The sequence below is a fragment of the Carettochelys insculpta genome, chromosome 23 (genome assembly GCF_033958435.1).
Source record: "Carettochelys insculpta isolate YL-2023 chromosome 23, ASM3395843v1, whole genome shotgun sequence".
Lineage (NCBI taxonomy): Eukaryota > Metazoa > Chordata > Testudines > Carettochelyidae > Carettochelys > Carettochelys insculpta.
The window spans coordinates 4,580,979-4,603,164 of NC_134159.1; the positions used below are offsets into that span (position 1 = coordinate 4,580,979).

Below are 22,186 nucleotides of genomic sequence, written 5' to 3' on the forward strand. Positions count from 1 at the left end.
TGTATGAAGTTTTAAAAGATTTCACTGCCACTTGTCAACCAAGATGACATAATTGCTCTAATTGGTTAGCTTGGAAACATTCCCTCTTCACACAAACTGTACTTGCCATTGGCTTTTAGTAGAATTTATTGATATAAAACAGTTGCTTTTTGAAAATTTTATCCTAAAATCTAAGTCCCATTTGCTAAAGCACTGATTAGGTTAGCACTGATATGGTGAAATGCTCCTTAAAATTTGAATTTGTACCTGCAAAGCACACTCTAATCAGCTTTTTTTTTTTTTTTTTTTTTTTCCATCTAGAGCATTCATATGCAGCAGAGTTGTTGGCTTGTAAAAGGAAAATTAAATAGCTAGTTTTTCTTTCCATAGTGAATGCTATAGACAGAGGTGGTTCTTTTAATTTTTGTTGTTTGCTGTGCATAGTAACTGTTGGCTAATTTTGTCACTCCCTTCCTTTCTGGTTGCTGGGGTGCAGCTGTAGCAGAGAGGAAACTCTCCTTGGTTCTAAGATAGTGTTGGTGCCCTAGTACAGTGTTTCTCAATCTTTTAAATAAAGTACCCCTTAAAATAAGTATCCCCAGGCTTCTCTTGCACACTCCTAAGGCTGTGCATACCACCACTTGAGAATTGTGGTCCTACAGTAATTTGAGACTTTGAAACAAATGCCTGTCAACCTTTCCAGATTACTGTGCCCTTTACAGGAGTTGGATTTGTTTTGCATAACACTAATTTACACCTCACTTAAAAATTGCTCACAACAATAAGCAAAAATGTCACAGATGACTAGTACTGAAAACTTGCTGAAATTCTACCATCTTATCAAATAAGTGAACTGAAATAAAAATATTGTGTTTGTATTTAGCATAAGGCATGTGAAGCTATAGAAACAAGTCATTGTCTGAATGAACTTTTAGGTTGCACTGACTTTACTAATGTGTTTTATGTAGCTTGTTGTAAAACTAGGGAACTAGACAAGTTGATATATCGCCCGGAAGACATCAGTGTACCCACAAGATACATCTGGCAAACGCACTGCTTCAGAAATTTACTGAAATAAAGGGCACACTTGAATATGACTACAGATAAACTTTTATTAGTTAATCACAAAATCTAGAATTAATTGAATAGAGAAAATGGATAAATTGGAAGGGTTATCTTGATGTGATATTTAGTCTCTTTTTTGCATTGTACTAGAAGGGGCCTTTTAGTCGCTTGAACAGCGGTGTCCCATTTGGAATTCAAAGATCTTAACACTTGTGGTTGTTGTTGACGATGTGCCGACCTACTCCGGGTCCCGTGGGTGCACGTGGGGTGTGACACAGCGGGGGGGAGTCGGGTGGCCCAGGACCAACCACCCCACCTTTATAGCAGCCTGATATAGTGTAGCAGCAATATGTGATTCAGTGTATTCACTTTAAAACCTAGGTTTCCACAGTATTATGAGTACCAGGAACAATAACACTCCGATTGTGAACACCACAATGCCCTGTGGCTGTTTTAAGTCCCAATAATTCTCTATACAGACCCAGCTAGACCAGCTAGTGGTATTTACCAATAGTGATTTATTCATTTATTCGTAACTACAATTACTTAACACTTAGATATTTATTTGGCATAAGCTAAATACTAGGTTATATATAACTATATATAATTACATGTGACTTACCAATAACATCCAATGCTCCCACATCTCACCAATAACTACGTTACAGCGGCCCTTTAAGTCAGAGATACGGCTTGGTTGGGACCTTTCGTGATGGTGACGTCCGGGTGATCAGGCCGGGGTCTGCTGTCTGGACTGGAAGTTGCTAGCCTCCGCCTTGTGTCCAGGAGCCCACCCCCTTATTCCTGCTAAATCACCTTTTATACTGTTTCTTACTTGGGGGTTCGATACCTGGCCAATTAAAGCGTTTGTTATCTAATTTGGGCTTTCTATCCTCCCGGCCTGTTAGAACATGTTACAAGATTTCCTCTGTCCTTGGTCTTTTTCTGAACCTCCCCTGGGACCCTCTGATGTTGTACAACCAAGATGTTCTCTTTGGGGGGGCTTCCAGCTACTAGCCCCAGCTGTTCTCTTTGGGGGCTTACTATCTGCTTGTCAGGATGTTCTCTTTGGGGACTCTCCAACTACTTGTCAACTTTCTGATTTCTTTCTCCTGGCCTGACTTCAGACCTTCCCGCCGTTGTATGATAGCGTTCCAAGATGGAGTGTATGGTCATTCTGCCTTGCGAGTGAGGCCCGGCCACCAGGTGCTCGTGCTCCCACAGTTGTCTTGCCGTATTCACCACATCCATCCCCCCTGAAATAAATGCCCTCTTTCCCCCACCCCCAGAGCCAGGCACTCCCAGCCCCCACGCCCTACTCTGAATCTGTGGTGTCCAATAAGCATTCAAAGATTGCTACACTTGTTGTTATCTCTCCATATTCAGTGTCCAAGCCCCCTGTTCTAATTTAATGCTGGTGCAGGAGCTGCTATGTGCTTCTCCCACTAAGCAGTGGCGTACGTGCATAGAATGGGTGGATGGCACTCCTTACCTGCAGCTCTTAAGACGAGCTGCATTTGAAGGCTCCAAGCATCAGTGCAGCTTGAGAACCAAATGTGCCACACTGCAGTGTCCTGTTTTGCCACAGGTGGCGAGCGGCGAATGTATTGGACAATGGGACACTAGAAACACTGGAAGTTGTTGGTTTCTTGTAATGAATTGTGCCTTCACTTAAGGTAAAGAGTCAACACTTCACAAGCCTTTTTATGATCAGTCTCCAAGCCAGGAGATGGAAGAGAGAGAGATGCTACAGGGAGAGCTCTGGTGTTCAAAACTGATTTCTAAGAATCACTCTTAAACCCTATGACTAGCTTGCACTGCAGTTGCACTGCAGATGAAGTGCAGACCCTGCTTGAGGCCTAATTGAGGAAAAATGTTCTGTGTAACTGCATAAGCTGCCCATAAATACAGGTAGGCAATATGGAGAAAATCACTGATCTCCTATAGAGAAGTGGGTTTTTTTTAAACTTTTTAGAGACATGGAACACCAAACCAATAATATTTTTAGGCAGAACACCTATGAAAATTTTCTGAAAAAAATTTGTCGGACAACCCCTCCTCAAAAACCAGCAACATGTACAGCAAAACCAAAATGAAATAATTTAGTCAATTATCATAGCAATGAAGAAGTAACATTGTATCAGGTTTTAATAAGAGACAATATGTATATTTTTGGGGGGTACCTGAAACTTGTTCACAGAACATGAGTTGGGCAGAAAGTAGCTTTAAGAAACACTGATGTTGAGGACAGGGACCTACTTAGATCAAGAGGAGCGTTTTTGTGCTGCTGTCTGAAAAAGAACACGTGAGTGCATCTCATCTCATTGTTCGTACAGAAGGCAGGGTCTGTGTATTGCTTTCTGTACGCTCATCCCTCGTTAAACATGTACTTTACTTACTAGTACCCAAATGAGGGGGACACACTTACCTTTGCTCACTAGATGAGTGAACTGCCACCACTAATACAAGCTTTACCCTTCCTCTGCCACAGGCCCTGCGGTCCCAAACCAGGGCAGCCTGAACCCTGCCTGCTGGCCCTGCACCCAACCTGTGGCAGCCTGACACCCACCCCCAGCCCCAATCTGCGGCAGCCTGAACCCCCCTGTCCACCCCACAGACCCAACCTGTGGCAGCCTTAATGCCCCCCTGTGCACGCCACGGACCCAACCCACCACCAGGTTTTAACCCTTCCTCTTGCTCATGGCCCAATACTGCCTCCAGCCTTTAACCTCTCCTCCCCCGCCACAACCAAACCCAAGGTTCACGTAGCTTTCAAAAGCAGCAGCACATACTGCTGTTCCTTCCCCGAGTTAGGAGCACTAGGAACCAATCAGACTTTTATGTGTGTTTGAATGGAAATTTAGCGTCCCTCTTAAGAATTTTTGCCTTCAAGCAGAAAGTTGGGAACTAATTGCGCTCATATAGCAAGGGAAGAGTGTATTTCTTATTTACATATTTTGTGCATCTGCAGTTTTAAATCATGCATATTATGGTATTACACTATAAGCCACACAAAGTGGTGTTTTGAACTCTCAGTGGCTAAGAATCTACAGAAGGGGAGCCACAACTCGCAGATTTCCCGTGTGGGCAGTTAAATTGCAGACCCTGTTACAGGGAATGGTATGCAGGTGTATTTTTGGACTTATGAAGAGCTGCCATATTTTTATTAAAGAATGGTGAGGAAAGGCTCTAACAGAACTTTCAATGTATTTCCTCAAGATGCAGAGGTATTATTGAGTAATTTTTTCATTTTAATCTGTGTAATGTCTTCGGGATTACCATTCACAGGAGTCAGGGCAAGGCCAAATGCTTTCTCAGTTCTTTTTCATAAATATGATCTGGGCTATTTGTGAGCTGTTTGGTCTCTCTTGATTTAGGAATATCAAGCAGTTCATCTTACCTGTTCTGCTGGACTTTATTGGTCAGTTTTCTGAAGACTCTCTTCAGGTTTTCTTTTAAAAGTTTGAGGACAGGTTTATTAGATTTATGGCTGGAGCCCTGATAAGTGTCATCTACACTCAGATAGGAAGTTTAGTGTGTGGGTGTGGGGTAGCTGCTGTTAGCATACAGCTTTCACTTGTTCGTGTCTAGGGCCTTACCAAGTATGTGGTCCATTTTTGGTCAATTTCATGGTCATGGGATTTTTTAAAATGGTAAATTTCATTAGTTGAGATACTTAAATCTGAAATGTGGGTATTGTAGGGGTTCTGACCCAAAAAGGAGTTATTAGGGTTAGAAGTTCAGTATATGGGGGAAGATTTGCAGCATTACTATGCCTTACTTCTGTGCTGTCTGAGAGTCCAGGTCTGAAGGCAGAGCTGCCACCAGCAGCACAGACATAAGGATGATATGGTATTGCCGCCCTTACTTATGAACTGCTGCCTACAGAGCTGGGACCTTAGCCAGTAGCTGCTAATCTCTGGGTGTCTAGCACTGAAAACAGCAGTGCAGAACATGGGTGAAGTATTGCCACCTTTTACTTCTATGTTGTCTTGAGAACTGGGCACCTGGGCAACGTTATAACCACTGCTTTCTAGTTGTGTGGCTCCGAAGGCAGCGTAGAAGTAAGGGTGGCGATACTGTTATCGTCCTTTAAATAACTTTGTGATATTCCCCCCCCCCCCCCCCCCCCCCCCGCAACTCCCTTTTAGGTCAGGATTTTGCAAGGTTATGAATTTGGAGGGAGCCTATTCATGATAGGCAAGGACTTAAAATACCTAAGCTGGTGATTGAAGCCTTGTTAGCTTGATAAACCAGCAGTCATGTAGCACTTTAGACTGCTGGTTTGTTTCATTAAATACAGACCAACATGGCTACCTCTCTGTTACTTGTTAGCTTAAAGTAGCATTAGCTGTCACTTGTAAGAAATCCTTAATTCTGAAGACCTGAGCAGGAAACATCAAAAGTAAGCTCCTGAGGATTACTTCCCCTCCCCCCACTCTTATGTTGTAGGCAACTGATGAAGTTAGTTGTCAGGTATAACTGAAGGCTACTAAATTATATTAAAAGTGTGTGTGTGTGTGAGAGAGAGAGAGTTAAAAGGCGACACTCTTTGAAACTGGAGCCAAAACTATTACCCGTATGTGTGACAGTATTCTGATGTAAAAAAACTAGAGTGCTGCTCTTTTTGTTAGCGGTGATGCATTGTCTGCGTTGCTAGTATGAACAAAGGCTACTCTTCTGCACTAGTTGCAATGACCACTGTTTGTTCTTTCCCCAGAGTGACCAGCAGTTGGATTGTGCCTTGGATTTGATGAGGCGCCTGCCTCCCCAGCAGATAGAGAAAAACCTCAGTGACCTGATTGACTTGGTAAGTGTTGGTAATGAGTTAAAGTACAGAGCAGTAACAGGTGTGGCAGGAGAGATGTGGTTTACTATGTGACCACATAGAAGTGTGGTGGCTTTGTTTGTAGTTCTTTCTGTGAAATCAGCGGAACGTATGGTTTTGGCAGTACATAAGAGGTAGAGGTCCCTGACCTTATTGGGAGAGACACTTTCTCTCTCTCAGGTCCATTTAGCTTTCCTTAATTTATCGGAAGTGGATGTTCCTCCTTGAATTACTAATGTACATGCATGTGTAATTCTGGCTGCGTAGGCTTTTGCAGCACTTGGAATTCAGGGTCCTTTTCCCAAAAACGTAACATCTTTGGTGTGTTTGTACTTCCTATCATTACTTCCTTGGATTTTTGTGTAATGGATGCTGCTACTCAGGCTGTTTTCATGCTATCCCCAAATGCATTTTGTGATGCCATATTCTGACACAAGTGCCTCTTCTTTAGCTAGGGCAGTGATTCTCAAACCTTTCTACTGGTGACTCTCTTTCATACAGCAAGCCTCTGAGTGTGACCCTCTCAAATTAAAAATACACTTTTTTTTAAATGTTGAATACTATTATAAATACTGGAAACAAAGAGGAGTTCATGGGTGGGGCTGACAGCTTGTGAGCTGTGTGTGGTAACCTTGTGATGCCCCTATCTGGGAACCCCTGAATTGGTGACATCAGTCAAATGCCAATGACGTGATTGGATTACTGTAGGCTGGCTATTCAATGTATGTTGCCATGAAAATCCCCTTTTTAAGCCATGGAAGAGCAGTTCGCTTTTTAGGTGGTCTATTTCTGCTGCTGACAAATGCATACTTTAGTGACTTAAAGTTGAATTTGAAGACTTGGTGGGAATATTCTAACAAACTTCCACATGTTGTAGGAAGCTTAATATTTCTATAGAAAGTCTTCATATCTATGCATGAGTTAAGACTACAGGTTTATTGATTTTTCTTTTAAACTGGTATGGTGCATGTTTCAAGAGAACTGCTGTAACACTGGTAAGTAAAGATTTGGAAACCTGGAGTTTCTGAAGAGTGTCAAATACTTCAAACAGAAAAAGATGCCATACCATATGGTCTGTAATTCAGTGAGTCCTTTTTAAATTAGATTAAATTTTGTGCAAGTGGTCTGGTTTCCACTCTTCCCACAAAGTAGGTTTTTTCACTTTTCTGGTGCATTAGTGTGGGTGGAGCCACATGACTTGTGAAGGGAAATAAGCAGTTAGCTCTCTACCAAACTGTACAGGTACTCATGTCTTTTAAATTGGACTCTACTAGTAGAGTCCTTTGTACCTGAAGTATTAAATCTCTCTGTACATTGTGTACCCCCCCCCACCCCTGCCGAATCTACTCTGTCTGAAGGATTAAAGTAGATCCAAAATACCAGAATATGGAGAGAGAGAGAGAGAGAGAGAGATTGCAGTCATTCTATCTTACCAGAGGAGATGACAGAACTACTTCTGTTCTTCTGAATCATGTACAACTATCAAAAGATGCTTTCTTTTGAGTTTGACCTAGGCATGATTGTACTGTGAGCTTTTGGAGAGAGGGCTCTCTAGCTCTGAGAGAGTGTGCTACAGCTCAAGGCTGTGCTGCTGCACCCTTAAGGTTGAAAGGGGGAGGCTTAACATAAACCCTTGGCAAGACGAGTCTGTTCTTAGTACTGTTGACAGTAGTACACTGAGTCCTTCACCAAGGAGTTGTCTTCTAAATGCCAGCATTTCTGTAGGTAGTCGCCACTTAACTTCAACTAGTATTTTTTGCTTTGAAAATCACGTGCCTGAGTTTCTTCTTGTGTTCATGTACCAAAGAGTTGCTGATTACATAGTGGATTCAACGAAATGTATATCTGGAGTGCTGCCCCTATGCAGCCAGACAATTTTGCTATAAAATACTCGTGTGGTCCTTGGCTCATTTGGATAAGGTAGGGTGTTACAGGACCTGTTTAGAGCTCTGCTACCTGAGCAAGTCTTGCATGTTAGTGCAACTGGGTGTATGGAAACTAAGGGTTGTACAGAAAGGGAAAAGCCCTTGCAACTTGACCAGGATATTTGATATATGATCTGGTGTGTTCTCGGTATATTCCTCCTTCAGCAACCCGAGGTGAGGTGCCCTCCAGAAATAGAAAGTGCAAGCGGGGCTTTTGAAAAGCATATGCTGATATGGGTCAGACAAAACAAGATTACATGTGTAGGTTGTATGAAAAGATTCAAGGAGACCGCTGTGAATGCCCTGCTGTGACTTAAGTTGGTTCTGCAGTGTTACACTGGTTTAGTGAACTTAAGGAGGGAAGAAGGGAAGACGAACAGAAGAGATGCACCAACGGAAACAGCTACTACACACTTCGGAGGCACCTCATTTGAGCATGGCCTAATCAAGGGACAGTCAAAATACAGTCTGGGGGCTGGATCTGGTCCACCCCCTGTGACCCTCAGGGTTGCTAGTATCCCACGGTGCCCTCAGGCAGGCTGTCTGCTGTGGTGCCACATGCTGCCCTCATCCCTAGCACCACCCTAACATCTCCCATTGCCTGGAAGTCAGCTGTGGGGATAGCGCTCACAGCTTGAACAGTGCAGGGAGAATTGCCCCCCTTTCCCTCAGGGGTGCACAGAGACACACTTGCCCTGGCTACCAGCCACTTGGAACAGTATGTGGGACTGCTGCAGGCAGATAGTACATGAAACTGCTGCCTGGGCATCTGTTAGGCTGTTGTATGGGAGCTGCAGCAATGGCATCAGTTTGAGAATTAGCAACCCTACTGAGTCAAAAGCTTCTCCTGGAGCTCCATCCTGCACCCAACTCCCCCATTAATGTAGCAGAGAAGAACAGCACCAGACCCCTTCCCAAATTCTTGGAGTGGTCCCTCTTTGCATAAAATATTGCCCAGCCCAGTTTAATTGGTAATGTTATAATACTTTTATTGTGAACTGGGAGTTGTTCCTCCCAACTGCAAATAAAAATTAAGATGTCAAACTGCTGGTAAATCTCACATATAGCTGCTGTTAACTTATGTTAGTGTGACTGGCCCCAGCAAGATCCACCTGGTCCTAGGTCTTGTACTAATATACAGGAGACAGTTGGCACCAAAGGACTCAATCTATTTTTAATCGAGTGGGTGACCAGATGGGTCTGGGGATGAAGATCCTAGTGTTAGGAATGTCTGGTCACAGTCTGTGTCAACTACTAGGAGATTCAAGGCTATTTTAAAATATCAAGTCAGACTCAACTGATCACCAGCCTAGCCATTATTATTGCAGTTTTCTACCAGGAAGCCAGATTACGTAAAAAGCTTGATTGTCTTTCAGTAAATGTGAATTAGGGTCTCAACATTTGTGATGGTTCCTCGTTGAGAACCCTTGCGAATGTTGAGTTTCGCAAATACATGGGGGTTTGGTGCCCCAGGGAAGCCGTGACTGCCGGGGCTCCCTGCCCTGGAGCCCAGTGGGGAGCAGCGGCCACCAGGGCACTCCCTGCCTGTGCAGGACAGTGCCGGCTGCTCAGGCGCTCTGCCTCAGGAAAACAGATGCTTACGAACACTTGAATTCATGAGCCTTAGGTTTGCGAATGTTGAGACCCTACTGTATTGCATTACAAATAACTGCATGTGTACTGTTGTTAAAATAATAGGAGTTAGAAAAAGTATGCTTTATTTAAGGACCATCTCATATTCACACGCATTTTAACTCTTGAACTGAGTGTTTTTTTTTTTTTTTACTGAAATCAGTAAAAAGGCTCTTTTGTGCTATTTGGTTGCTGAACCCTGCACTGGAGTTAGGGCCCTACCAAAGTCAGTCCATTCTGGTCAATTTTATGGCCGTAAGGTTGTCAAATCAGTCAGATCAGTGATTTCAGACTCTTTCAAATATAATTTTGTGCTTGGTCTTTTAATCTCACAAGGAGACATAGGTCACAATTAACTGGTAAATTTAGGGAAAAAATAGACTTAAAGCCCTTCACTTATGGTTCACTCCCTCAGTCACATGAATTCACTTAGTGTGACTCCTTTTAAATAAGGTTGGTTATATTTTACTGATGCCAGTTATGTAAGCTGAGGTCAAGTTAGTGGCATTTTAGGTGTCAAGTTGTAAGCTGTTTGCAGGAGTCAGGAAGCAATCTTCTCTGCCCCTGCAGATAAAACTTGTAACTGGCTAGATTTTTGCCAAAACCCCAGGCGATAATCTCCTGAAGCCTCTTGTCCGCTGCTGGAGGCCTAAGGCAGGGCACGGACTGCTCCCTATGATCTGACTATGGCATTATCTTGCTTTCTATCAACTTTTTGAATAATTAATAAATAAATGAGTATTAAAACTTGATCCTGAGCTTAGATGATGGCCTGGTCTATGAGGTGCCAGAGAGTCAGTCGAGCATATTGCCAGGAGGTCTTAAATTTTGTTTTTCTGGTGGAAGAGGGTGTTTGTGATGACAAACTCATGTTCTGCACATTTCGTAAGGAGGAACACTTCTTTGGAGCAGCTGTTGCTGACGACTTTCCCAGTGGTAGCCTGCCAGAGATCTGAGTCTCTTCTGACCTTGGCATTGGAACCCCTGAAGAGAACAATCTTGTCTCCTTTGGGAATGTCTTCCAAGATTGCATCCTTTTGAGCATAAAACCTCCCATTCATGTCATCTTTGGCATCTAGAGTTTGGTGCATAAGGACTCATGACAGTTGCCTGTTGAAGCTTGCCGAAAACCAAGCTGGAGAGTCATGAGATGCTCATTGAGGTCGACAGGCACTTCACATATGGCTTTTGTCAGTTCATTCTTGATGGCAAATTCATTATTCTTTGGGGTTCCTTTCCAGAAAAAAGATGTACCCTCTGCTTTCTCTTAACTGCCCTCATTTATACCACTAAGAGTCTGTGCCAGGATGGCTGTATTGATATCAAATTGTCACAGCTCACAGGCAGTAAATGCGATGCATCTTTCAGGTTGTTTACACTCTCTGCGCTGTCCATTACAGCCCAAACATTCCACGTTGCAAAGTTGACTGGTGGTGGTCTCCTCCCCCACACTTCCCCGGCATACAGGTGAACCACATGGATGTGGTTATCCAGATAGGGGCATTGAGGTGGACTGTGTTTGGGACACCTTTTCTAGTCCCCTTCCCTTGTGGGATAAATAGAGTGGATCCTAAATAGGGCTGTTCGGTTGAGGATGCAGCTGCTGGACTGTTCTACCACCTATGACTGATAAACACATCCACCGCCTACGTGCCTGTCTATGATTAAAAGTTTCTAGATCTAACCATCCTTTTCCTGTCACTATTCTCCAGTCATACACATGGGGAAAATGCCTGTGCATGATTTCTTTTAACCTGGAGGGGATTGTTGCTCTGCAGCCACCACATGATCCTGACTCAAAAGTGAAATGACTAGCACAGATGACTGCTGGTCCAATCACTACCTTATTCAAACCACGTTGGTGATTTAGGATTGCCACCAAGTGGAGAATTTGGAGGAAACTGGTCCCATGGAAGATCAACATAGACGGCTTAAAGGGCCTTAAACAGTGTTCCAAAGGGAGGTGTGAGCAGTACACACTGAAGCTGTGGAAGAACACTGGTCAGTTGAAAAATACCATTATTGGTGCTTGCGGAGAAACCATCGACTACCAGTCCAGGAAGCACCAGGACTGGTTTGATGAGAATGAAGTGTAAATTGAGCACCTGGTTGAGGCAAAAAAGAAAGCCTTCAGGACCTGGCCAAGTGACATCAACTGTACAAGCAAGAGAGAAATGCATGCCAAAGCAGAAGTCCAACGTAAAACAAGGACTCTGAAAAACCACCGGTGGACTGAAAAGTGTGAGAAACTGAGGCTTCTTGCAGACTTCAGTGACTTGAGAAGTTTCTTCAGTGCCACCAAAGCTGCTTATGGACCGAGAAATCATGGAATCCATTCTGAAGCATTGCTTTTCGCTAAATGGAGTTCTTTTATGAGCTCTTGAACCACCTCTCCACCATGGTCCTAGAATTCTTTGACCCCATCCCTCAGCAACCACCTAGGGATGATCTTGCAATACTTCCTATTCTGATGGAGGTCCAAGCTGCCGTCAAAGCAACTAAGAGCAACAAGGCAACTGGACTGGACAGGATCCCTGCTGAAATCGTCAAAAGTTGGGTCAGAGCTCCAAACAACTCCACCTCCTGACTTAAGATCTGGGATAGGGAGCAGATGCTGCACGAGTTCAGAGACATGCTGAATCATCAGTCTCTTCATGAAGGGTAACAAGTCAGACTGGGGAAACTATATTGTGGCATCTCTTTCTTGGCAGTGGCAGGGAATACCTTAGCTTGAATCCTTGCAAACAGACTCAATAAAAATTCACCAAGGGCAAGTCATGCCTGACCAATCTGATAAGCTTCTATGAGGTAACTGGCACTGTGGATATGGGGAAGTCAGTGGATGTGATATATGTAGCCAGACAAAATCTTCCCCACTACAGACCAGCTTTTGCCTCTCCTCTAAGATGCCTCAGAGCACACAGGGCACTGAACAGCAGTTAAACAGCACAGTCTTTGATGTCTGTCACTGAGGCCCAGATGGGCTGGCTCATCATGACCCTGAGAAACAGAAAACACAGAGGGCTAGCAGGCTAACTGTCAATAAGGGGGGGCCTCAGGACATCACCCCAGCTGGCATTGATGGATTTGATGCACACACACATACCATCCCAGAAGGGAAATCTCTGCCCTTGTAAAAGCATGTCGTGTACTCCCAAATTGCTTATCTCCTGTCTTACAAGTGCAAATTAAGTAAGAATTGCCCTTGTAAAAATTGGCGTCACAAAAGACAGACCAGTATGATCTGGCACCATAGATAAGAGAGAGAATACGTGACCTAAGGGGTATAAAGATGGGCCCAGCAGCACTCTGACTCTGAGTACATTCCCACCAACTACCTGCTGGTCGGGTCAGATGATTGCCTCCCGAGGTCCGCAACTGGGGACGCCCAACCTCGTATTTGTCTTTCCGTGGAATTGAGCGACCGATCCGGCTTGGTTACGCTGGTATCGAGAGACGCAAGGAGGGTAAGATACACCCACATTAAGGTCTCCTTTTTGGTGTACACAGATAAAGAATTGGAGCTCTGTAACTAGATGTTGTTGTATTAAGATATCATTGTGTTAGATGGTAACAGATATATTTGTATTGGATTGTAATGTAGCCTGTTAACACATGTGCTCTGCTAGCATATAAGAAGTAGACAATAGCCTTTTGTAACGGCATGCTTATAACTGTAGCTTAAATAAACTTGTAACTAGTTAAGATCTAAGCCTGACTGTTGTTCCTCTCTGTCACTGCAACACAGCCAGCACAATAAAAAGAACTTTAACCGTTTGGTTACCGCAGCCTGGCCGTTGGTGAGAGCTCTAGGAGCTCCCTGCTCCAGCAGTAAAAAAAAAACTGGGTTGTTTAGGACCCAGGGGAATACCTCACCACACATTACCCGGCCACCGGCTAACAATATACCTTGACTTTAGCAAAGTTTTTGATAGTTTCCTGCAACGTTCTTGCCCATAAGCTAAGGAAATATGGTCTGGATACATGAATTGTGAGATGGATAGAAAGCTAGCTAGACAGTCAGGCCCAACGGGTAGTGGTCAATGGCTCTGTCTGGTTGGTGGTTGGTTTTAAGTGGAGTGCACCAAGGATCTGTTCTAGGGCAGGTATTCAACATCTCTATTAATGACCTGCTTGAGGGGATGGATTGCACTCAGCAAATTTGCTCATGACACTAAGCTAACAGGAGAGGTAGACACATTGGAGAGAAGGGATAGGGTCCAGAGTGACCTGGATAAATTGGAGGATTGGGCCAAAAGAAATCTGTGGGTGAACAAGAAGTGCAGAGTCCTGCACTTGGGATGGAAGAATCCCAAGCATTGTTACAGGTGGGGGACTGACTGACTAGGTAGCAGTGCAACAGAAAAGGACTTTAGGCAGGGGGCTGGACAAGATGACCTCCTAAAGGTCCCTTCCAGCCCTAGGAGTCTGATTGTATGAACCTGTGGCCCTTCCCCTCCCTCAGAGCTGTCAGGTAGGTGCCCCAGGCCCCTTCCGCCTCCCCTTCCACCCTGTACAACCTCCCATTCGTTCATTCTACTTGCGGCACCTTTATTTTCTCTGACTGTGCTCCCCAGTAGTCCCCTCATGCAGACTGAAATCCTTACTTGTGGCCCCACAAAAATCTACTAACTCTGGGTCCCCAGAAGAGTTAATTTAGCTCTGGGGGTAAGCCCTGAGCCTTACTCTGCCTCTTCCTATGGGGCTCGAGCTTCAGTTGTGAGGGGAGTCTCTTTCCTGCTTCAAAGTTGGGGGCCATATTTGTAAAAGTTGTTTTTCCTTGACTGGAAGCCAAGTCAGCGAGGTGGCATTTTTGGGTTGCTCCTTGCTTGTGTGTGACCCCCAAATGATTTTTTTTCCTTTGAGTCAGTGGCCCCGATTCAGAAACGGTTCCTGACCCTTGCTCTATGGGCTTCGTGTTCATATTGCAGGGGTAATGTGAAACATGCTGGTTTGGAATCATTCATTTTAGAATATGAGCCCATGTGATGTGATATTCCCACACTAGTGTTAGTGCGGTCTCTGCTGGAGACTAAACGTGAAGCTGTCTCTGAAATTCAGCAGAACACCACCTCTTCAGCCCTGTCAGATTGCCCACAGGGAAAGAGTATGTAACCCTTACAGCTCTGTCCCATGTGATCACTTCCCCAAAAGCCAGAGGCCCACACTGAAGGTGGATAAAAATAACTTACGGAACCCATGTTCTGAAATAAATCTCTTTAAATTTTATTTGAATTTATGACACTGGAAATATCTTAGTTTATGGGAGCGGGCGTGCACATATAAGTTACATAGACAACATCAATGAACCCTCAGATTTTAGTGAGTTAAAAGATATTATTTTATTAGGTACAGAATCAGAAAACCTCTTTCTGTTTGAGATGAGGTCAAGTTGTAGAAATTAATCAATGACATGGTGATACAATCTATTTTCATTCGTCTCAGTTAAGCAAGTGCTGGTATCTACTTTTTTTTTTTTTTTTTTCAAATGTGTGTTCAGTTTTTATTTTTTCAGAAAAGATTTTTACCTTAATTACTCTTAGGTGGTAGAAGCAGAGAGGTATTTTTTTTCTTGACTAGCTTGGGTCAGATTTCAGAAACTGAGCAGGAATTGGAAAAGCAGGAACGATTGCTTTTCCTTTTCCAGTCTATCAGTAAAAACCAGGTGGGAGCATTTAAAGCTTTCAAGCCAGATTGAAGTTAGTCTGAGCACCAACCCTGCTTAGGTGTCTCTGAAAATCCCACTAGGCAACTCTCTGCAACATTTAGGCACTTAAATATCTTGTTTCAGTCACCTTGGGTCAGACTTCCAATTAATTTACTATCTACAGTTAGTGCTTTTACATTAAAAAAATCTGGTTTTGATGTTAAAATTATTTATCAAAATTTTTAAGGTAACTTTATTTTTTGTTCTCTTGTGCATTTTAATTGCATTTTCCCTCCAAGCTGGCAAAAAATCAATGTAAAAAAACAGTTTGCTAGCATAAGGAGAAAAATGTAAAACCTGAGTCTCTGAATAAATGCTTAGTGTTATTGCTTCCTACCTGGCAAAGATTACCAAACTTAGTAGCAGGACAATATTTAGATACCCACCCCACTATGCTAACCCATTAGAATCTTTGTCTTTAGGAAAATAGATTGTAAGTACAAGTGCAAAACAAGAATAAAACTTTTTTTAAATAAAATCAGGGCTTCCTGTTTGAGTTCAGATCAGGCTTTAATCTCCACCCCTAATTTAATTTGCATTTATTTGCATATATTTACATGGTATTTTTTCCATTTGTACTCCCTTCATGCACTTAATCCCACACTTCTGGAGGGAAGCATTTTTTGGAGTTAATGGCACTATTCATTCTAAAATTGAGTTATTCCTCTCCCTCCCTGCCCCCCCCCCCATTTGAGATGGTCAGTTGTGACTAATGGGAGGTTTTTTTAGCTGCTTCATTTTGATCCTTCAGTGTTTGTTTTGAGTTTTTTCTCTGTAAAGATATAAACTTGATTAGCTTTTAAATGAAAGCTCAGATCCAGGAGGTGGAGCTCTTCAAAAATATCAATGTATGATTAAATGGCAAGAGATGCCTCTGCTGACATGTTGTAACCTTATAGCAGTCTTTGTTTGTCCTCTTTCTAGAATATTTCCTGTATTCCCTGCCAGCATGGATTGATTTAAACGAAGGCAGTTTTAAATCTAATGATCTAAACCACTAAAGAAAAATCTTGATCAATCCAGTTAACAAAAAAGCTAAGACTGACTGACTGCATTTAGAGTGCACTTAATTTTGGAATAAGCCCCATTGGACTTAATGGCATACTGTTTTTTAAGAGGACAAATGTAGAATGGGATTCCCTTGAGGAAGCTAAATTATGCCGAAGTAACATAGGGAGTAGACTTAGGACAGCACTGTTACAGTAGACCCTTTATTTAATGGACTTTGGAAATAACAGGTGCTGTTCCCTGCCCCCTGCCGGCCCCCCCCCCCCCCCCCCCAAAAAAAAAAAAAAAAAGCCTCTGACTCACCAGAGTTGCTGGAGCTACTCCCACTGAAGGAGACACGGCAGCAGCTGGGGCCACCAGGGCTAGAGAAGTTCTCCCTAGTGCACCTTGTAAGGTGCCTCCAGTCCTGCAGGTTTGGATTTAAGAGATTTCTGGCATTAATGGACACCCCTTCCCTTCATTAGTCTGTTTAAATTGAGAGGTTACTGTATGGTCTGTGGCCATGATAGTCCAAAACAAGGGACAAGTATTGTGTAATATATGAAAATGGCACTCAGTGGCAACTGGCAACTTTTAGATTTCTTAGCGCAGCTTTGCCCCAAGATTCAGCTTACAGGAAACACTGATCTAGACTCCTCTAAACACTTAGATCCCACCCCAGTGAGCTGTCTGCACCCAGATTCTCCCACACAGAATTCTCTTGCTCCACGCTAAGGGCTTATCTACACTACCATGGAAGATCAATCCACTGAGGATCGATCTTCCCAGGTACGATTTTGCGCACATAGTCTGGAACATCCCCTGTATAGACAGACAAATTAACTGAGCACAGAGACATTGATTTTTAGCTGTGCAATTGACATAACTGGAATTGCATGTCTGTGATCAGCTTTCTTGGTCATGCTTGGTTCCTGCCTTGTTGAGCGTGCTTATCACATAGCTGATTTGTGTGGTGCAGAGTGGTAGGGCCCAATGCTGTTTTTTAGGACAGGCCTAGGCATTGGGCTGTGTCAGGGTCAGGGGCAGGCTCACTGCTGAATCTGTCCCCCAGAGGTAGGGAGGCTGCAGAGTGATCTCCCACCTTTGTGCAGCCAATGGCCCATGCTCCCGAGTGCCATGGTGAAACCTCAGCATTTGTTGACACAACAAGGAGTGTTCTGGAGAATTATAAAATGTGTAGAATTTTTAATGTTTTTGTGCAGAATGCCCTCCAGAGTAGGCTGTGCTCCCCTTTAGCCCAGCTGATATTTGCCTTAGTTCTGTTTGCAACTCATAGGCTACGTCTACACTAGCCCCAAACTTCAAAATGGCCACGCAAATGGCCATTTTGAAGTTTACTAATCAAGCAGTGAAATGCATATTCAGCGCTTCATTAGCATGTGGGTGGCCACGGCACTTCGAAATTGACGTGCCTCACCGCCGCGCGGCCCATCCCGAAGGGGCTCCTTTTCGAAAGGATCCCGCCTACTTCGAAGTCCCCTTATTCCCATCAGCTCTGGGAATAAGGGGACTTCGAAGTAGGCGGGGTCCTTTCGAAAAGGAGCCCCGTCTGAAGACGAGCCGCGTGGCTGCGAGCTGCGTCAATTTCGAAGCGCCACGGCCGCCCACATGCTAATGAATGGCTGAATATGCATTTCAGCGCTTGATTAGTAAACTTCAAAATGGCCATTTGCTTGGCCATTTCGAAGTTTGGGGCTAGTGTAGACATGGCCTGCGTCACTTGTCTGAACTGCCACATCATTTCCTCTTGATAAACATTTCTTTATTTCATCATATGAATTCTGGCAGTGAGTGAGAATTGCCAATAAATCTGTTTGCCATGAACTGCATACTTGCATTAATTGTGGCTCCCTTTAAGAAGGACTGTCCTAGGGAAAGTGCAAATATAAAGCAATTTACAGCATTTTTGAAATTTGATACTGCATTTTGATAAAGCTTGTTCTGTTGACCTTCTCTTGTTATGATCTATACCAAACATTTTCAGAAGGGTGTAAATGACTTGTGTGCTAAGTCCAAAGGCGGTTGGAAAAATCTACTCATAAACCTGTGTGCCATCTTGCATTTTGGGTTTTGTAGAGATCAGTGTCATAGCCAACCTACTGACAATACTACAAGACTAAGCACAGAAAAGGATATGGGTCTTCCATGCATACTGAAGTTTCACTAATAAATGACAAAAACATGCCAAAAACTGACAGATCTGTAGGCTTATGTCTTGTTTAATTGTTCAGTTACACCAATATTATATTCCCTTATTTAAAATTCTCTTTTCAAAATGATATTCATATGCTGCTCTATTGTGTGTGTACAATATTTAAAAAAAAACCTCACTGCCAACATGCGCTTGAACAGCCCCCCAAACTAACTGAACGTTACTGCCCTTGCATGTTGTGTTGAACTGGGGAAAGGGTCAGACTAGAACGTGAAATAATAAGGGAGGGAGAGAAGTGAAACATGAAGTAACCGGTCCTCATCAGACGAAACACTCTTCATTCATTAGCAAAACTGTCTGTGGTTTGCCGTTTTGCCACATCTGTGGTTGCTCTCTTCAGCTGCAGAGATGACAATTAGCGTTCATTAAAGACCTTGTCAATCATGGGCCTCCAGAAGTCCAGCCTGAAAGAAGCTGTGCTTGGTGCTGGTAAAATGCCTTGGCGTGGAATGCACTTCTTGGCATCTAATTATTTGTAAACAGACTACTTGTGGGCTGTCATAATGCAGAGGATAACTTTTAAAATCAGTTTGAAAAAATGTGCAAACTTAACATCAGTGTAGGAAGCTGCTACCTTGTAAAGGTCCTATGTTTAAACTGTTTACAAGGAAGAAGTCAATGAAACTGAAGACTTGAAATGTGTTCCTGATAGCAGTCCACGAAACATGTTGGTGTTCAAAAAGTAATTTCAGCGTACACTTAAACTGAGTTCAGCAAGAAGTCCTGCGGCACTTTACAGACTAACAGATATTTTGCAGCATAAGCTTTTGTGGGCAAAGACCCACTTTGTCTGGCGAAGTGGGTCTTTGCCCACAAAAGCTTATGCTGCAAAATATCTGTTAGTCTGTAAGGTGCCGCAGGACTTCGCGCTGTTCTTGAAGATACAAACTAACATGGCTACCTCTCTGATATTTAAACTGAGTTGCCACCTGATTATGGACCAAGTAGGATGACTTGAAAACATTAATACAATTCTTACAACAGTACCTGGGATGTATTTACTTGAAGCTATAGGCCTATACTTCCTCAATTCTTTATATCCTTACGTTGTTGGTTTTCATTATCAAAACAGAAAGCAGTCAAGTAGCACTTTAAAGACTAGCAAAATAGGTTTTCTTTGTGTGAGAAAATAACTTGCAACAATAATTCTTATTTGATTGGCAGAAAAAGAAATCCTCTGTTTAAAAAAAGGCATTCTTCCACTTTCTCCTCTTGCACCAGATAGGCAGGCAGATTTTCCTAAGAAAGGAAGGTAGTGAACAAAACACCTCCTGGATGATATAGTTGATTCTACCATGAGCATGGTGGATGAAATTTTTTGACTCAGAAAAGGTATCAGATTTGGGTGGGGAAGGGGAAAGAAGCTGGTAATTGGCATGCTTGGTGGAGTTTGAGTGGCTGAATAATTATCTTAATGAGCTCAAAGTAATAACTAAAATATGACTGAAGACTTACAATGGTAGTCTAAAATTGTTGCCCATTGAAATAAAAAAAAAAGAGTAGGTGTCATCTTATTTCTGAATCACTGTATTTGTGGCAGGAGACTATTCCATGGATTCAAACTTATTCTAAAGTTTCCATCTTTGAAGACTCTCTGCAGGCTGCTCACTAGAAGAGTGCTGACATGATATACAACTGAGTGCAGTTAATATGCTCTTCCCTTAAGGAGGGAATATGGTAGAAAGAAAAATGGGGATCAAGAAGCAGCTCCAATGCTTTGTGTATAGTTCCAAGATATTTAAAGCTGAAGTGTATTCTGGCTTAATTTTAAGCAGATCCAGTGTTGATAAATGCATGGCTATTTCCATTCAGATACAGGACAATGTGCTCCTGATGACTCGCATTGTAACTGCAGTGTTAAGTGGGAGTCCGGGAGACATGTGTTTTGTGCCTCTCTTTAATCTGGCAAGATGATTTTTGACTGTTACTTCAGTTCTACACATCTTCCAGTTTCTACCTGTTAAAAAGGCATCAATGGGTATACATTTGTATTCCCCTTTAGCACATCGCTAAGATATCCCTGTTTTGCTTTAGTATGGTGACTGAGTAGACATCTGAGGGTTTTTTGTCAGGAAGATGTGGAGGGGTCTAATATTCTTTCACAGCATGCTGTCAATCAGGTTTTCAACTAGCACCCCTATATCTGAATGATTTTCCTACTAAATACTTTAAGCAGGATGTTAATCTGACCAGATTATTTAATGTAAATTGTAAATTTAGGTTGAGGTTATAGACTGAGAGAATTTGGCTCCTGGAAAACAGGGATAATACTTCCCCATGCAAAATTAGTGTTTTAATTAAAAGCAGTACAGTAAAACCCTGAGTTACGTGGGGTTGCATTCTAACAACCCCCACGTAACTCAAATTTTCACTCAAGTCAGTGTGGGGAGCCTGGCTGCTCCTCCCTGCCTTCCCCCAGCCACACGGCTGTCACTCTGACAGCAGCGCTGCTGGGGGAAGGCAGGGAGAACGGGCTCTTAGTGTGCTAAGCTGCCTGCAGCTGTGGGCTGCTAGGCAGGCTGACAGCAGCAGAGCAGCTTCAAGTTGTGCTTAACTCATGATAAAGCGTGTTATGCATAACTGGAAGTCCATATATTTTTGGGGGTTTACTGTATACCTGTTGTCTACAGTGCACAAGCACATCGGTTAAAGGAAGAATTTTGCTCACAGCCAAAACTTCCACAGTTTTTATCTATGGCCTTCGAAAATGGGGAAAAAAGTAGTTTGTCCTTTTTTGCTTTGATTTATAAGAGAGCTTGACAAGCTTTTTGTAGTAGAAATCACAGTACTTTCTGCAGTGATGAAAATGATCTCCCTCAACTAAAGTTGACCCTCTCAGGGCTTGTCTAAATGGTGGTGGAAGTGGGGCAGGCATATGCCAATATATACCACTACAGTTATATTGGTTTAGCCCGGCAGTTCCAACCTTTTCCAGACAGGGACCCATTTGGACACTTCAGGAAGACTTAGTGACCCAAGGCAATTAAAAAATGGGGTGGGGGGCAGCACTGTAACTAGCTTATTTTGCATCTGAGGCAAGAATATAAAATTGTGCACACCTTTGTTTACATATTCATAGTAGTTTTTTCATAGAAAAAGGGAAAATACATTCATAATAAAATAACACCTTATTTATTATGATAGTTGATCTGAGTTGTGGTGGGGGAAGGACCCTCATCCCCAAACAGCTCCTACTCCCCCCCCCCCCCCCCGCTTCTCCAGCTTAACCCCACATTCAGAGGCTGGAGGGCCTGGGGGGGTTCCAGTTGGGCTGTGGGGCTCACACTTGGACTGGGGTAGAGTCACACTCAAGGGCTGGGGGATTGGGGACTAGAGGGAGTCACTCTAGAGCTGGGGGGAGTCACTCAGGGGCTTGAAAGTCACAAGGGCTGGTGGGGTTGGGGGGCTGAGGGACTCACACTTAAAGGCTGGGAGGTCTGGAGGTCACACTCAGACTGGGGGAAGTTACCCTCAGGCTGGGAGGGTCACACTCAAGATGGAGGGGCTGGGTGAGTGTCACGAGCTGGGGGAGATGAAAACAAAAATGAAAACTGACAGATCAGCTACATAGAACAGAAGGCAGAGGGAAGGGAGGAAGGGGGGGCAAAAATTACTTACTGCAAGAGTCTTAAGTGGGTTGCCTGGGATGGCTATTAATATCACAGGTGGAGAAGCTGTCTTTGTAATAAGTAATTGCTTTTCTATTGATAGTTGCTGGATGTGGCAGCATTAAGGAGCTGCAAATGGAATTGCAACCCATGTTTGGGTCCTGGCCTGTAAGTTGGGAATCCCTGCCTAAGTGGGGAGTTTCATGAAATGCTGTGCTGGTA

The 22,186-nt window shown here is 43.3% G+C and overlaps 1 protein-coding gene across 3 annotated transcripts in view; it reads left to right on the forward strand.

Annotated features, from left to right (window-relative positions):
• Positions 1–22,186, forward strand: part of CAPZB (capping actin protein of muscle Z-line subunit beta) — a 133,356-nt gene that overhangs the window by 37,907 nt on the left and 73,263 nt on the right. For all 3 annotated transcript variants that reach the window (XM_075018135.1, XM_075018136.1, XM_075018137.1), the window contains exon 2: positions 5,765–5,854. In XM_075018135.1, the coding sequence (XP_074874236.1) occupies positions 5,765–5,854 (90 nt within the window). The remainder of the gene's footprint in view (positions 1–5,764; positions 5,855–22,186) is intronic.